At 40.0% G+C, this 18,483-nt stretch overlaps 1 protein-coding gene across 1 annotated transcript in view; it reads right to left on the bottom strand.

The window, feature by feature from the left end:
- Nucleotides 1-6,438: 6,438 nt before the first annotated feature.
- The window catches only part of LOC118321762 (pre-B-cell leukemia transcription factor 1-like), a 64,940-nt gene continuing 52,895 nt past the window's right edge, over nucleotides 6,439-18,483 (bottom strand). Inside the window, 5 exon segments of the mRNA XM_035653248.1 lie at nucleotides 6,439-9,619; nucleotides 11,899-11,988; nucleotides 13,189-13,301; nucleotides 14,790-14,949; nucleotides 16,277-16,412. Coding sequence (XP_035509141.1) covers nucleotides 9,527-9,619; nucleotides 11,899-11,988; nucleotides 13,189-13,301; nucleotides 14,790-14,949; nucleotides 16,277-16,412 — 592 coding nt within the window. The 3' untranslated portion in view covers nucleotides 6,439-9,526.

The raw sequence follows: 18,483 nt of genomic DNA, 5'->3' as shown, positions 1-18,483 counted from the left end.
CCGTGGTCAGACGCTCTGCTGAGACAGCTCAAAGCTGCACAAGGTCACACTGGAGTCCACAGATGAGCTCTAAATTATAAACAAAGACCCAACAGGCAACATCCTGCAAAGATCAGATTAAAGAAAGGCTGAACTGAGTTTTTCTGACTAACTATTACACAAAGTTAAAGGATTATGCAGTTTTTGCTACAAACCATATTATAGTTTACCATTTTTTAAAGTTTCATTCTTTGATTTACAATTTCTGTTTTTCCTGCTACACGGGGTTCCATTTATTTCAATATACACCAAACACCGAAACTTATTTGAGATTTGACTGAGTTAATCCGTCAGATTCCTCACTCTGCAGTCTCTCTCCCTTGCTGTGGTAATAGAACAATAATGAAATTATTGAGATTCTCACAAAATATAAAGAATTGGAACTAGTTGCTGCCCTGAAAAAACATTTCAAAATAGGAAAAACTACTGTATAGCTTTATGTGACCAGCAGAAATGTGAAGCAGATTTGCAGTAAATGGCCTCTAACGTGCAAATATGATGTCATGTTGTTCAGTGTTTTTTACAATGAAGTGATGACCCTCTTGAGGATGTTACCCTTATTTCATTGCACCTCTTTTACTAGATGGGTCAGTTGTAAATTACAATGATCCGCGATGAATTGATGATATTTAATAAAAATGTATTCTCTCAAGTACAATACAATTTCATTCTTAAAAAGCAGAGTGGAGTTAAAGCTTTGCTGTTGCTAGAGCTGTAAGCTATAAATGCTTTAGGCACCTTACAGTAGCCTTTTGTGAAAATCTGAACCCCCCCCCTAAAGAATTACACATTAGGGCCAAAATTGACCCTGTGATGGTGAATAATGCACATTCCAGTACAAACATCAGCTGCGCATACCACACAACCTCTGGAATATTAGAAAACACTGTAGACTGGTACTGTCTGTGGTTTAAAGCTGCAATTACATGATTTTTGATATGTGTGTTTTTTAGTTATGGTACCAAAAAACATAATTTTAATATATAATAAATTTAAATCACTGGTATAGTTTAAGACAAATGTTTATCATAGAACGTTTCATACCATAATATATAAAAAAAAAAAACAGCATGAAAACTTTACATTATGAAAACTAAAAAAACAGGTAAAAGTCAATGACTGCGCTCCTGCTAGTCAAGGCTAGCTGGTGAGATAGCCTTAGCTTAAGCTAATTTACGCACTTTTCCCTGTTTCCTGAATTAAAAAAATTATTTAAGTAATTACGTTTGACATGAATAAGACTGTGGTTAAGAGAAAATAGCAACACTACATAAACTAGTCATGCTAACAGCTAATGAGCCTAGCTTAGCAGAGTTGCAGTAACCTGATTCTAGAGGAAATCCTGTTTTCACGTGGTGAAGCTGCCTTAAATCTCCAGTGTGTAACATTTAGAAGGCTCTATTGTCAAAAATGGAATATATTATTCATAGATATGTTTTTATTCGTGTATAATCATCTGAAAATAAGGAATTGTTGTGTTGCGTTACCTTAGAATGAGATGTTTTTATCTACAGTAGGAGCGGGGTCTCTTCTACAGACTCCGCCATGTTGAACCACCATGTTTCTACAGAAGCCGAGAATGGACAAATCAGACACTGGCTGTAGATAGGACCTATCATGTCTTTTGCGAATTTCGCAACCAGCATAGTTTCTCCTACACACTTGGAACGGGAGGGTGTGTCGAGGAGGTTATAATCTGCAACCTCACAACTAGATGCAACTAAATCCTACACACTGATCCTTTAAATCACATGTATTTAATTAAAGACTAATTTATTAATTTAATTTATTTATTCATTTATATATATATGACCTTTTAGAGTGCAGTGTCTAAATGTTTTTTTCTAAAGGTTTTATGTTATGTAGCCTAATCTTCTTAAAAAGACATAAAATAAAGGTTTTAGTCTACAGTGTATAATTAATATCCGTTGACTAACAGCTTTCAGACTTTCAAACCCTTTATCAAATCTTTTCCTCCACCCCCACACTTTCCTGGTTCTGTCCTCAGTGCTCCCTGCCTTTGAAAGACACCTCAAGAGGTCAGCAGTGTTTCTGTTTTGGGGCCCGAGATCTGCCACAGGCCCATCCCGCAAAAACGAATTCCTTAAACCGCCTTCTGTTTTGACTATTAATTTGAATATTAATTTGAATTCATAAATCAAGGTTGTTTTTGTGTGTGTTTGGGATGGAGAGAGCTGGTGTAGTCACATCCAGTGCATTCAGTCTCAGTCTGAGCCACGCCATACATACTGGATAATGGGAAAACTCAATATGACAGCTGCCTCCTAAATTACAATATATACAGCATATAGCAGGGTACACAGAGCAGGGGGAACTGGGCCGTTTTTTTCTTCTTCACCTGACATAAATCCTTCTTGACAACATAATCAGCATTGCTATCTTATGAAAAGACAGGATTTCCCTCTAAAGCGACACACTGCGGTGACCAAATGTGTCAAATAACTTCATGTCCAGAAATGCAGGGAAAACATTTAAGAAGATGAAAACACAGACGCAAACTCAAAGCAAATTAGCTCACTGAGAATGGGCACGAGAGATCCCACTGTGTTGTCACTTGTGATGTCCTCCATCATCAGTGCAGACTATTTTTTTTGTCTTGTTTGTGATTCATGTTTTGGAGAGATAACTTTCTCGCTTCTTTAATAAGAGCATCTCCTGGCACACTTTTAAAGAGCCCCCCCCCATAATTGAAGAACTTGATAAGGTCCATATCTTGCTCATTATGGAAGCTTTAGGCAACTATAAAGAAAGAGTTTACAGCCTTAAACTCCCACACCCCAAACACTCAAAAATACTGCAGATTCTAATTCAAATGTTCCACGGTTGAAATAACTTGAAAGGCAACGATGACGCACGCTGATCTGTGAAATCTTCTCCAAATGCCTGCTTTATGAAAGTTGGGATCAGAGGAATTCATTAGAGATCTGTGGGTGGCATAGGCAATACGACACCGAGGCTTTCCAGCGGCAAGTCTTTGCCAAACTGAACTCTTTCCAAATCTGAAATCTGAAACACTGACTGGAACACACCCACAGTCACTAATTACTTGACCCTATTCCTGCAGAGCCTTGTTCTTTGGAGTTATTTTATGAGCAACGTGAGATCTATCAGTGGAGGAGAAGACTTGTTTCATCATATTAATGCAGAGGAGTTTTCCTTGAGACGAAGCCTCTCCATTATGTCGTACCCTCAGACCTCAGACCTTGCATCGTCTGCTTCGGTAGCCCTTCCCTCAGGCATATGTGTGCAGCCGTGGTGTGTGTGTGTGTGTGTGTGTGTGTGTATGTGTGTATCATGCTGGCAGGCGTTGACATAACTGATGCACATTATGCGTTGTGCATGAGGCCAGCCTCTTTATGAGCCTTGTTATTGTCATTGATATAATGTGAGCCCTGAGCCCCACTGTATGTGCCACATGCATTGTGGTCCGGTTGAGGATGATTGATATGAAACTCCAGTGATGAGAAGGCTCCGCCGTACGAGGAGGTCAAAGAAGATAGAAGAGTTTTTTTTTCTGTTACTATCCACTGCTTTGATTTCTTCCCTCACATCAATGTGAGTGAGGGGTCTGATGTTTGCTTTTGCACCCTTGCCAAAAACTGAATTTTTATCTCTTTGCAAAACAGCAATAAAGCATTTTACAAATCTTAAATCCAGACAAAACTCCTCCTCCTCCTCGTCGTGGTTTAACACATCAGAAAGAGTTATTTTTCAGTGGATGTAGCTCCAGCAGAAAGTATGTACTGCCGTTCCCAACTCTTCCAATACAGCCTGTTGTTGTCTGCCCTTTGAGTGACAACCAGGGCCGGATTAACCCACTAGGGGGCCCAGTTGCAAAAATGAGCTGTGGGCCCCCATCAGTTTTACTTTTTCAAGTTTACTTTCCATATTCCAAGACACATCAGCTCCACCTCAGCAGCTACTATAAGAAATTGAAACCTACAACTATAAAACTACAGCTTCCATGAAAAAAACAATAATTTTTCATCAGTAATCATCTCTGCTGTTAGTACTGTCTGAGTTAGGCGCAACTCCCTCGACCTCTCGAGGTTTTGGGGCTTATGGGAAATGGTGTTGATTAAAGGGTGCTAAAAACATAAATATTGAATAAATGACTATTAATTAACTGATTAGATTTTCTTTTTAATTGTGAGCCACACAACATACTTTTTTTAAAAATGTGTAGTTTTACTTTTTGAATGTTTTCTTACTTCTGTAACAGAAGTTCTGGTTTAACTTCGGCCCTCTAGTAAAACTGGATTTGGACACGGAGCCTCTCTGCAAGGCAGCCTAAAAGGCACTTACCATGTGAATTGATATATATTGTGTTACCAGACAAATCAATGAAAGGTAAAGGTGTAATACCTATGACTGCAGGCAGGAGACAAACGGACAGAAAAGATTTTGAAAGAGATTGATAAGAGGCACCCAATAGGAGAGGATACTTTTGAACTTGAACTTTCTCGTAATAGACAAGGACATTTTTAATTAGCCAACTAAACTCTTTTGTGAGTATTATTATTATTATAGTAGTATTTATTGCAAAGTTTAACTTCTTACATTATGGTCCCTACAAATGTTGTTTCAAAAGGCAGAATAATACATATAATTTAACTTAATAAAATAACATCATTTATTATAAAACTTATTTATTTGCTGCCTAAAACCAATCAAAATATAACATATTTAGTCTACATAATATATCAGAATCAGCATGTGTGTAATTGTAGAATATAAACTTTACTTCATATCACTTAACCTGCAGAAATATTACAGAGAACATGACTTCATTGTCCTCGGTGGTAGCTACGACCCTGATTGACCAGCAGTGATTCATGTCATTATTTACCCCTGTGCTTCTCCAAAACCCACAAAAACCTGGGAAATTATTTTGCCACATAAGTGGAATGAGTCAAACTACTTGATATTTCCCTCAACTTTCATTGCAGATTTGTTATTAACACAAATGTATTCTTGAATATCATTTGAACTGTTATCTTAACCCAGTATTCACTCATTTAGTTGAAAGGTTTTTAGGTTATTGTTGTTTCAACTGCATTCAAATAGAAATATTTCACTGTGAGTCAGTTTCTAAATAAATATTGAAATGAAAAAACTCCAACTTTCAACCAAACATAGGCTGGTTTAATACATCAAGGCAACTTCTGACTTGCAAATCATCAAATCATTTCTGGGAATGGCTTCTTGTTGTAGAATGAAATATTAACACCTGCCAGCTGATCCTCATTCCTTAAAATGGACATTTTAGAGTGAATGGGTTTTAACAAAGGTATCAAGTATCAAATGTCAGTAAAATGTGGGGTACATTTGATCCATTACTCTTTTCCTTATATTTCAGCCAATCCATTTGTTAATGGATAAAAGACTTCAGAAAGTCCTGATTCAGTTTCTGATTGGATTTGCATCTTTTCAGCGTATAAAATGGATAATGATCAGTGTAGCCTCCTAAAAACCTACATAGCATTTGTCACGGCGTAGCTTGTTATCCAGCCTATTTGTTGAAAGGAATCAGGAATTCAAAAGAACGTACACTGATTTCACTCAGAATGGGATTTACAACCTTTTCACCATGTAATGACTGAATCAGCCTCACAATGCCTTTTGGTTTGCAGTAGCACATGAATAAATTATACACGTCCGGCACTTCTTGCCTTTCATTGCTCAGACAGTGGCTAAAAGAAGCCCTTTGATAGAAACAAGGAGGCTTCTCCATGTAATTACACTTGATCATGTTTGCATATGTCACTCCCACAGTCCCTGTCACGCTCTCTGATTTTGGATGCTCCTGGGAAACCTCTTCCTAATCCACAAGTTAATGTTTCAACCCCTTCCTCCTCTTTTTTTTTCTTTCCCAGGGACGGATGAATCGGAGGAGCAGAATCAGACATCCTGTCTGGTTTATCTGGAGGAGAGAGATAAGTGTGGATTCCGCCTCTTTCAGGGAACGCACATTAACCATGCCTCGGAGGGAGCGCTGGGTGTGGGGAAGGCAGAGGGAGAGGGTGGGAGGAGGAGAGGGGGAGGAGGGGTGACTGTCTGCCGGGAGCGCACAGCTTTCACTCACTTCAAAAACTGTGAAAATGTCCCCTTCACACCCTCGGCAGCTCGGCCGAGCTCCGGCGCTGTGTTAGTGGTGATAAAATGTCTGCGTGCTGTGGAATAGTTGGAAGTGAGATGTGCAATGTTATCCAGAGGTGTTGGACTGACAAGTCTACAACGTGTAAACTTGTATCCTACAGTGACTCCTGACCCTGACCCTGTTACAAAAGTCTGGAGGAGAAACCCACACACAAGTTTGAGATGAAAAACTCAAGTGGAAAGCTCGACAAGAGTACTTGAAAAACGACAAAACTGCAATTTATGCAACAAAAGAAACTATTTATTTGGGATACGCATTGCCAGTACAAATTAAGAGACCATAAAACCTACACCTTTCAGCTATTTTTCTCCACAGAAAACAGGTTTTGAATTGTAATTAAAAAGACAATAGTTTTCCCATTTGATACCTTTTTACATACGCAGAGATCTTAAAAGTTAAAACCTGTCAAGAAAAAGGCTCCGCGGTTTCACTCTGAAATCCTTATAAAAAAGAAGTTAACATTCAAAACACTGCAGTACGTTATTTTATTGAAGAACAAAAAGACATGCAACAAATAAAACATTTTATGTTTTACAAATTGTTCATTTTTCTTTTTCATGTCTCTTTTCCTTTTATATTCAAAAACTAAAAAGCATCATTACATGAAGCTTCGATAATATTTGACAGGCAATGTGAAAAGTAGAGTTAAGCCTTTTTTTTTTAACGGAGGGGTGCAAAAACAGTCCTTGTGTTTGCCTTGCATGGCCGGTGCTGTCAGTTCACTCCAATGACTTCAGAAGAGACGACTGAGGCAGGTTCTGTGCATCACTTCAACGCTGCTCGGCCCCTCGACTGTAATACTGAGCAGGTGAGTCGAGGAGAGTCCGCTCCTGGTGATCCAAGATGAGTTTGTTTGGTGTAATCTTGCCGCGGTCGACCTTCAGACAGTAGCTCTGAAACATCCGTGATTTCATACATTTGTAATAAATACAAACACGCTGACAACTGTTAAAAAATACCTGTGGTTTTCAGGCTGTGTTGTGACTGGTTGGGGTCTCGGGATTGAATTCTGTTTTCTGTAAGGGTTCGGTTAAGCTAAAAAATAAAAAAAAACAATGCCAGGGGGCAATGTTAACACTAACTTTTCACGTCACCTTCATTCGGACAGTAGCCATCTTGGAGACAGGCTTGTTTTTCGGTGGTCTGAGTACAAAATAACAAAGGATTTCACCTTAAATCCAGCAGGAACTCCGTCAGGCCGTGTTGAGACGGCTGCTGTCCAAATTCAAAGATGCAAAAAAAGAGTAAAGGTGCATATCTACATACTGTATATAGAGCATTCTTGGGCTAATTCACATATAATGGTAGCATTGAAAAAAAGAAACATAAGCCTGTAGCAAAGCAACATAATATCAAATGAAAAAGAAATTAGTTATTCACAAAATGGAGACATAAAAATATATCCAAACATTATCTGGATCTGTGTGCCATCAGGGTATTTGTTTCCACTTTAATTTATATAAACAGTACTGTATTCCAACTGCATTTTTTTGGCTTTGAATACAGAGCACTAGTGCATTATGAGATGCTCACTAGTACCGTAGATAATAAAATCCTACGAAAAAGAGGAAAAAGAAAACTTCAATAAAGCTGATCCCAATGTGGAGGATAGAAATTCTGCCATTTTTTTGGTATCAAAGTATGTAAATTCTGATATCACATGAGGACTACTGTAATCATGTATACATGTTAAGACCACATACTATACTGTACACAGGACAAATTTAATTTCACATTTTGGATTGGTTTGTGGTGATGGATGTAGTGTTTCTTAGTGTAATTTTAAAAGAAAACAAAAAGTGAATGGACTCTTGGATACCGGAAATACAAACAGTGTAGTTGTTAGCAGAGAACAGGGGTTACGGGATGAGTAACCTCAAGTTTTTTCAGCACTGAATGCATATGGAGTTATATTTGTCGCACAATCCTGAGCTTGCAATGGGATATTGTACAAAGTATAATGTGTAGAGAAATTCTTATCCTTGTTGTTGTGTTGTTGTCATTTTATTTTGAGCAAATCTATTATGCACTCAAAATGTCCCATGGCCTTCTAATGGATTATGACATCAATATAATTCCATGAATTAAAAGTGAATTCTGAGAAAATACATGCAGTGTGTTAAATACCGACAACACGTTACCTTAAAATGAGAATTACAATTTTTTTGTTTTGGATTTGGTTACCAGCAGTATTTGGCTACATTGACCTCTCTGATACACACTGCCTGATAATGTACTGTATGTACACTCTCTTTCTCTCATATATGACTACTATAGTTAAATCTTAAAATTTCCTCTGTATTGTTTTCTCCCTGACATTTACAAATGTCACCCCTTGAGTTCAATCATTAGGCGTTATTGTGCTTTATTACATATTGACATGCCGTAATTGCTGCTAATGTTGTCATCGATTTAGTGTTTCAGGTCAATTTTTGGTTGAATATTGTGGATGCAGCCAACATGCATGACAGAACTTCAACTCTCTTTGTAAGTCACACTCATTATGTTAATTGCTTGCGTAAGAATTTGCATCATTGTACTGCATATGAGCAGGAAACCTACTACTCTGGCAATAAAATATAAAATGCCTTACATGTCCTTGTCTGTTGTAGAAGTTCTGAATACAAACTATATAAATCGAGGTTGAATACTTGGATATTACCTGACTAATATGACTAACGTGATAACACTTCACAAAGCATGGCATGAAAAATGTAAGGATGTGATGTGTAATGTAATATATCAAAATTCACCTCCAGGGTTGAACTTTGGCACTGTAGATAAACAAAATGTGTGAACACAGTAATAAAGACAGAGGTGTAATGACAGGGCATGGTGTGGTGTGCAGTAAATTCCAATAATTATAAAAATGTGTAAAACCGAAGCGTTGTTTTCTCTGTTGTTATTTCGAATAGAGGTAGTGTGAAAGAATTTCAATTTACAAGACGTGGGGCTTTTTGCTGCTAACTGTGTGCCTACCGTGTGAATACATAATGTAAGAGAAATACAAAGAGGCAACATGGACATCAAGTGGAAACTGTACAAACTGTGAAGTGTGGATATGAGTCCCCTACGCAGGCTGCTAACGGTGCTGCCGTGGTCCGGATAGGAAAAAGTGAAATATTTGTCCGTAATGGTGAAAATGTCATCCAAGACCCCGACTGTGTCCCCGCCGCGTGACTACATACAGCACGTCACGTCCAGTCCCGATGGGGTTTGAGCTTAAGTCTTGAGAGATACGGCTGGGGTTGCAGTGGCGGAGGGGGAGCAGAGGACGGAGGAGTGAAGGAGGCGGGGGGTGGAGGATCAGTTGGAGGTGTCGGAGTGAACGCTTCCAGGTCCTTCTGTGGGTGAAGTCACTGATGAGGGGGTCGGAGCATCCTGCCAGCCACCGTTTGCCTGAGAGGAAAGAAAGAGAGAAACAGTAGGGGGAGGGAGGGTCTATTACTTTCATATTCATTACTCAATGCAGCTGGGTCACACAGTGAGGTACAACAAATGGAAGTCCTGAGGGCGACGTATGAATGCAGCATGGAATGCTGGGATACTTAGCTGTCACAGCCCTAAGCCAAATTTCCTCCTGGATTGGAGGAAAGGCTAACCTGGCTCAGACTATAATTTTAAGAATAAGACTGACACGAAAAAAATGAAATCATGTTTCCAACCAAGCAGAAATGGAGGTCCGTCATACACTGCACACTCAAATTCATATAATGAAGAAAACACACAGAAGAAAAGTCAAGCTGTACAAGATTTTATCTTAAAATAAATGCCTGTCACTGCCATTTTAAATAATATGAATAATATATGTAAATTGTATGAGAAGACCTCTGAAACAAAACAAGTGCAATCAATGTCATATGCACTAATTATGACGCTGACAGCAGGAATTAACATACAATAAGGGCTATGGAGGGCTGTTCCACTACCAGAGACAGGGCTGTTAAAGAGCATTTAGGATATTAATAGTACATTTAAAACCATCAGAAAAACTGGAAATGGTCTTCGACAGCCTTTCATTTCAAAGCCTATTATTTAAGGCAGCAGACAGTAGTGTGTAATCAAAAGTGGAGGGGTCAGATTGTAGAATGTCTGATTTTTGTGACGCTCTGCCTGTTTCAAAATTGTAATTACGGCCGTAATGATCCAAAACATGCATTATGTATCTGCTCAGTCATTATCCAGTCTTTCTATTTCAGAGATGTTTCCTTCAACTCTCATTCATAAAATCTGTCTTCAGATGCCTGGAAAACTGTTTTCAAGGATACAGGGTATACATTTGTTTAAGTAACAATAGAAATGCAACACATCATTTCTCTGCTTGTGTTCAGACCTCTAAGGGTAATGTGTTGGACCTTTTTAGATATATCTAAAACAAAAATGAAAAATAAAATCTTTAAATGAAGTATTTCTATAGAATAATCCATTTGGAGCTGGATCATGCTCTGCATTTTGGGACCTAAAACTGGCTGGTAATGGTTGAGAAACCCTGATGACATACAGAAGATTAACAACTTTGACAGAATATTTGGAAAAATACATCAAACAAAACTGAGGAGCAAGTTAAGAGCCAGAATTCCTAACCTACTAGCCTCAGCTACATAAATCACAGGCAAACAGCCTGGCAGACAGATATCCCGCTCTTACATTATGCATTGCGGAGCTTCTTTACAGGGTATAAAAGTGAATAACACAGCATATTGTGGCAGTGTAAGATGTGGTAGAGCAAGCAGGCGTCCAAGGAGAACCGTATCTGTGAGGTCAAAGGACTGAGAAAGAACAGGGCCTGAATACGTTAGCGGCCTCTCAGGGTTAGCACAGCTGGCTGTGGGATGCGCTCGGAGCGGCCAGGAAGCCTATTTGAATACACATACATGTTTTTATACGGGAGACATTTCATCTGATTATCATATGGCCACTGAGGCACGACGACAACAGCGGAGGAACCCAGCCGCGGCTGTGACCGTCCTCGTCCTCTCAGCGCGGCTCGCTGTCAGGGCCATTAGTGTGGCAGGAACATGATCTGAGCAATGCGCTTGGATTGCTGTCCCAAGTCCACACTCTGCTCTCCTTGTGTCTGTCTTATCGATTTTCCCCTTTACGACACGGCTTGTCGCTGTGAATTTCCCTACTGTTTGCAGCCGCCAGCGTGCAAACCCCCAACCCCCCCGTCCCGCTGCAACCCCCACTTCAATACCCTAACTCTGCTGCAAAATAAGACAAACATGAGGGGAACACACCCCTACGGCACAGGAGGAGTTGTTTCCAGCGGCGCAAGGTTTTATTTTTAGAGAGACAGCGCTGTTGTCTCCTGGGAGGCTTTAATGGGAGCTTCTGGCCCCTGGGCTGCTAATCACAGGTCAGGTGGTCAGAGGGATTTGAGGTCCAGTGCAGGAGGTGTCACCTGTTTGTGCTGTTCGCTCGTGGCTGACTGTACGTGGCTGCAGGTGCTACGCCAGACCTGATCCAACATGACAGGCTCAGACGGCGGCTCTGCATGTGTGTGGCCGGCCCCACGACTGCATACGCTGGGCAGCGTGCTGCCCATGGCGCGAGCGATACAGAGCCAATCAACTAGGTGACCATGGAGCAGAGACAAGTCCTACTAAGTGGCATTCTGAGCCCTATGGCTTTGAAATAATTGGCAGGGAGAGAAAGAAAAAAAGAAGAATCCTTACATTGATGCCCTGTGGACTGTACATCTGGTTGGCTGTGAGTCCTTCACTGTATCCGCCTGTCTGACTGATAACATGGCGAAGGGTATCCACCTGAAACATTCAGAAACAACAAACAAAGCAAGGTCAGAGTCAAGACAAGAGAAGCACAGGAGAAAAGAGAGAGGGATGACAAGACGACAAGAGAGACAACAAGAGTACACTGCTACAAGTATCCTTGGAGACAATAAGGTCCAATCAAACAAAAAGGTAATTCAGGATAAAAACGGTTTGCTTTATGCTAGCTGAAATAAAATCTATTCACATAGATTTCCCTTGAGAGTGTGAAGAAGCTTTATAGTGGAGCCAGTACAAGCCTGTATGGTCCTTTCTCCCAACAGACATTTTGACATGGCAGGAAAGGCACAGGTATAACATAGAACATAACGATGGCTCTGTTCCATTCAGGTCTAAGTAAGCTAGCTAGCTCAAACTCTTATGTTGGCTCCCCTTTTTGCAACGTAAAAGTACTCTTAGACATATATACACACACATATTGGCCTTTGGATCATACATCTATGTTGCCGCCATATTGGACCGGGCAAGACGAGCCTGTAAACAAATGCTAGAAAATGGGGGAGCTGCATTTTTTCTCTATGAAATGAACTCCAGTGTTTACATTTCTTAACCAATTTAACCCTTTTTACCCTTTAATATGAGAAACGTAAATGTTAAAGTTCTTTTTATCAAGAAAAAAACGCAACTCCCCCGTTTACTTTGCTTTACTCGTTTACAGGCCAGTGTTGTCCGGTCCAATATGGTGGTGATGCTGACTTTTGCAGCAGCAGGCCAAAACCAGTCAATGCAACGTATATAGGTCTATGGAATACTGCAATGGAGGTGTGTATGAGAAGGGTAAAAAATATGTACTAGAAATGAAGTTGAATCAATGTGGGAACAATGACCAAACAAGACTGCGTACATGCTAACAAAGCTTGTAAACGTAAGGTTAGTAAGACAGTGTCATGCAATGTTGGCAGAATGGGTTAAAAGCATGCACTGTTCCAAGATGGTTACCACCATTGCTAGCCTAGCAGTCACAGCATACTCAGTAATTAGCCTAAATTAGCCTGATTAATGTTTTACATTTGTAGCCGCTTGTTAGCAAGTAAGAGCAAACACTAACAAATGGTGCATTAGTCTAATTACTGATAATGGTTAGACCTGTGTAAAAATGTCTGCTGTGAGAAAGGTCTGTTGGGAAGTGAGGTGGGCCTGCCCCTGTATTATCTGCTGCGCTGCTCAAGGCCCTACCTGTGACTGCACGTTGGCTCCCACCTGAGCCCCCTGGTACGAGTCCCCATTGAGAGACTGCACGCTCATGAACAAGTCCCCGGAGTTTGACATGTTAAAAGAGCCAGCAGAACCTGAAAGGAGAGAGGGAGCAGTCGAATCACAGAGAGACAGAGAGCAAGCAGGCTAAGCAAGTTGGCTGGTCCAGGCAGCAGCCCGGAGCAGCACCATGCAGAGGTTAGCTAGCAGCCAGACGGGCTCTGTTAGATGAAAGGAACAGAGCCAAGAGGAAACTAATGGACACATGAGGACAGAAGAGATACAGCTGTACCCCGACACAAGAGGTGTTTGTGTCGAGTAGAAGTTTTAACCTCCAAACACAGACATAAGCATATAGTATTAGTGCTCTTAAGAGGTTATTCGTGGCTGAGCTACAACCAGGAAAAAAGAAAGAAGAATTGAAAAAGCAGTCCTTATGGCCTCATGCTGTCTTACCCAAGGTCAAATTATCAATAAAATTTCATTTCAGAGTTCGGTAGGAAGTAGGCTCAGGATGTGTCTAGCCTAGCTTAGCACAAGCACTCAGCAGGACGCAGGGGCAAACCGTTAGCCTACCTCTGTCAAATGTGACAAAAAGCAGCTTCCAACAAAACTTGCGGGACTTTTGAGTTCATTTGGTGACTACTTGGTACTCCAGGATACAACACGTAAATAAATAAGCTTCGGAGTGGTTTGAGTGTATATTTTTTCACTTTTTACAGATCTAACCCTGCTTCCTATACTTGTTCTCTACTAGGCTAAACGTTTCCTGTTCTTACTCTTGCTATTTTCTAACAATTAAAGGACTATCTCAGTAACAGATAAGGCTAGCATTATTCTAGTTTTATTTTTTTATTGTCAACAAGCTTCATAAAAAGACCAATACTTTATCTTTCAGTGCTTTCTGACTTCCCTGCCCTATATACCCACATGTGAGATTGACTTAACAGAAACTACAGTGGCCATGTTCACAGTAATGAGGGAACACCCACTACAACAGCTTGGCACACTGATGTGTTTTTAATAGTTTTTGGACATCAATGGAGCTCTATGGCACAGAGGAATAAGATATATCAGGCATTACGTGTTAGTAGAGTCAATTCATTGTTGGTTCTGTCTTTTTATATGATTTGTTGACAATAAGAAAGAAGCACAGAATATCACCAGACCTATCCTTGAATGTCAGTAGAGCAGAACACGATGAACACAGAGTTAAATACATGAAGAATATGATTAATTGAGATGAAGACAAAAGGACAGTAAGCAAAGGGAGACTTGGTATGGGCTCAGGTTGGCTAATCTCTGACACAGCTTCGCTCTAGAGTGGCAGTTGTACTTGTTAAGGGGAAAAGTTTGACCTGTTAATATATATTATAATGGTGCATTAGCAGGTGATAGGCATGTTCCTTGTACAAGAACTGCCTTTTGGTTAGTGCTAAATCTTTTCATTCCTTACAAACCACCAGCACCAGCAATGAAATAGCCTCAAACTGATATACTGCAATAGCTGCTTAGTTGTAGTAATGCACAGAGAGGAGGTACATGTCTAATAGCTGAGCAGAGCCAGGGACTTCCTGTCTCACCTGCAGAGTTTGGAGTTGAGGGTGAATTTGCTTGGCTTCCATGTGAGGATGCATTAGCCGCATTCACGGCAGTTCTCGCAGCGTACATGTTGGCTTCTTCTTGGAACTTACCAATGTTTTTCTTGTATCTGATTCTTTTATTCCCAAACCAGTTGGAAACCTGAGCAGAAAAACAAGAACGTAGTTTAATCCTCGTGAAATCTTAACACACAGAGCCTCTCCACATTTGAGGGCAAGCATTCAGAGAAATCAGGGTAGCTTGCATGGCCTTAATGGCATGTGAAACACTGCAGAGAGCCTCTGTCAGAGGTAGGGGCTACATAGACTGGTGCTGCGAATCTGCATTAGTGCCAGAATGGAATGATTGCCAATAACAGTCTCATTATGTCACCATGACTGCAGCTATCATCAGAACTCACGCAAGCACCAATCAGTCAACATCCGCTAACACCCATTACTGCTAATGGACTCCCAGATGAAGCCAGGGGGGTAATCCCAGCGCTAATGATAAACAACATTAAAATGAAAACCAAATCAATCCTGCAAAGTTTCCAATACACAGAGTAGGTAAACATTCTCCTTTATTATGGCCAAGAAACAGAAACTCTACAAATCATTCAGCCACTGAGCAGCTTCCACAATCAGGCATAGATGCATCCTCAAATCACTTGGTATAAATTAATGAAACCAATTGAGAAAACAATCCATTCCCAAATGATGGATTCAAAACACAAACTGCTGTTTACCTTGGTGTTGTCATTGCTTTCCTTATTATCAATTCTCACAGAATTGAGACAACTTGAGCGCTAGAATGCAAAGATTAAAAAAAAAAAAACAAGGTGCCTAAACGGTTTCTCTTTTTGCTTGTCAGCAGCATTGGCACAATCATCACAAGTGTCTTTAGATGGTAAGTTACTGTGTGATTTATAGCGAATCATCATTGTCATCAAATGACTGCAGTGCTAATTTTCAGAGGCTAATGGTCTTGCTAATTACTTCCATATACTGTATACTCAAACTATTTCTTTCACAATTATTTAACACGTTCATTTTATTATGATATGAAACAAATACGATTTTTTTTTTTAAATGATTATCAAAAGAAGTGATTTTGCATATTTTGTGCCTTCTAAGAAAACTTGTTCCACTATATGAAGAACTGTGACAGCAGTGTTGTCTTTAGCTTGCGTTACTTCAATAGAAACAAACACACTGGTCAAAAATAGCTTTGTCTGGTTTGAATTACAATAACAAACTTATGACATGGCATATTTATACTTGAGCCCTTTGTTGTCTCAGTGAAAGGTACTGCTAAAAGATTAGAGGAGCTGTCTGTACTCATGACAGTCAGAAAATGTATTATTAGGATACTTGCCAAGATTCTCACAGCTGCTTTAGATGAGTAATTGTGTTGGTCTCACTGTTCTGTGTATTTGTTTCCCCTACAGGTGGTGTATGGTGTGGGGTGGCACTGATCTCTGGTGTACCTGGGCAACTGTGATGGCGCACTTCTTTGCCAGCTCCTCTTTAGCCTCCTCGCTGGGGTAGGGGTTACTGAGGTGTGAGTAGAAATACTCGTTCAGGATCTCTGTTGCCTGCTTGTTGAAGTTTCGTCTTTTTCGCCTGCAAAAAGAGCAACGTAGGTTAGAACAGGAATATAACCCAGAACAACATAGAGTGGATACTGGTGTGCATTGCTGTCTAACATAGTGTCTTTTTTATTCTACCACTAGGAGTCACTGAAGTCTGAAATTACTCACAGGGATTTTAAACAAAAAAACAAAAATGCCTTTGCAGGTTAGAGCTGGGCTTATTATTACTTGAGAGATGTTCCGATACCCTGTATGATTGCTATCATTGTTGTATGGCCTGGCTCAGGTAAAACCCTTTGTAAAACATGAGCAAACATACAGAGAATGGATGTCATAGAACTTTCTTTTATTATCTAGTTTGACAGTCAATCAAATTGTTGACATCTAGCTAGCTTTGGCTAACGCTACGCTACCAGAAATACACTTTTCTTTGCCGCCCTAAAATAGTCATTGCCAGTACCCAGTGGCAGCACAGCGCTCTGACTCCAATTGGCTAGTACTTGTTGCCTTTGTTCGTTTGGGTTGGTTAGGTTTAGGCATGAGGAGTGAGATTGATTAGGGTCAGAATATCAGGGTAAGCCAATCAGAGAGTAGGGCGAGTCATGACTTCACCATCCTGGGATTTTTTTTTTGAAATAATACTATATTTCATAATGCATCAGTGCATACCTAATCCAACAGTTTAGGCTGTATATTTTACTTGGTTTATAACTCATCCTGTGTAAATTACCAACTTACAATATGTTTTATTCACTTTGCATTAACGCAGACATCTTATCAGATTGCAAGCCTAAAGTTTTGATTGATCCCAAAGTTTGATTTATCAACAACTACATAGCTTTCTTCAAGGCTCCAAAAACAACATTTTGGTAGTGTGACTTGGCTAAACATTTGTTGTTTTGTTGTAGACTGCAATTAACACCAGCTCTCTCTTTAGGTCTCCCTGGTCTTCCATTGGATGAACATTACTTGCTTTTGTGAAAACCTCTGCCACTCTAGAAACCTTCAATTTAGCTGCAGCTTTGCTTTGAGACACTTTGTCAGGACTCAGGAGAACAATTTGGCCTCAGACTGCTTCACTACAGCTCTGTTTATGAGCAACTGAAAAAAGAATTAGCAGTAGCAATAACAGCACATAGAGGGCCATTACAATCTACTCAAAATCCACTATTAGTTGTGGAAAAACCAAAACAATTCATAGTCTGAATTAACATTTGAAAGAGACACATTTAATGGAAATATGTATCAATTAGAATATAATACCAAGAACTGAAAAGTCAAGTACAAAATGTGCACAAATGTCTGGTCAGATTTGCAAACTTTCTTCCTTATTCACTGATCAGATAGTTCCAATTCTGCTAATTTTAGAATGGATTTTAGGCAACGTTCCTGTACTTTGTGGCTTGTGGTTATATAAAGAAGCAGCCTCTTTTGTTAAAGTATAAAACAAATTCGTAGAAAAACGTTTAGTATTCGCCCACAGTTGCTAATTTACACTTCTGGCAGACATAAACATTAGCATTCATTTGAATCTGTGCTTCTGGCCACCTGATGAAAGTACAACATGCACTCCACCAACTCCTGAGGGAATTATCTGGCTATTGAGCTGCTAAATGCTCCACTGTTTACCAGCTAGTGTTCAGTGGGTTTATCAGAGCTTTTTTTGCTGAAAACAGCTGCCTGCTGTGTCTGGAAATGAGGCTGATGAGAGCCGTGAGACTGAACTAAAACAGTTAAAGTCACAGCCTGTAAAAACAACAACAATGAGCTAAAAGACACTAAAGACATCTGTACAGCTCATTGGGTCATTTGATCAATTTTCAAAATAAACATATTAATTGGAGCAGCATTAAAGGACCAGTGTGTAGGATTTAGTGGCAACTAGTGGTGAGATTGCAGATTACAACTATCTGAAAACCCCTCCTATTATCCCTCCCGCATGCGAAGGAGTAATAATGGTAGCCAAAAAACGTGAAAAGCCGTATCTAGAGTCAGTGTTTAGTTTGTCCGTTTTGGGCTACTGAAGAAACATGGCGGTTCAACATGGCGGACCCGCTCCCACTATAGATAAACGGCTGATTCTAAGATAACGAAAACACAAC

This window comes from Morone saxatilis, unplaced genomic scaffold, assembly GCF_004916995.1.
Source record: "Morone saxatilis isolate NCDOM2014 unplaced genomic scaffold, NCSU_SB_2.0 Contig12, whole genome shotgun sequence".
In the NCBI taxonomy this organism is placed as follows: Eukaryota; Metazoa; Chordata; class Actinopteri; family Moronidae; genus Morone; species Morone saxatilis.
This window is presented reverse-complemented; position numbering and strand designations above follow the sequence as displayed.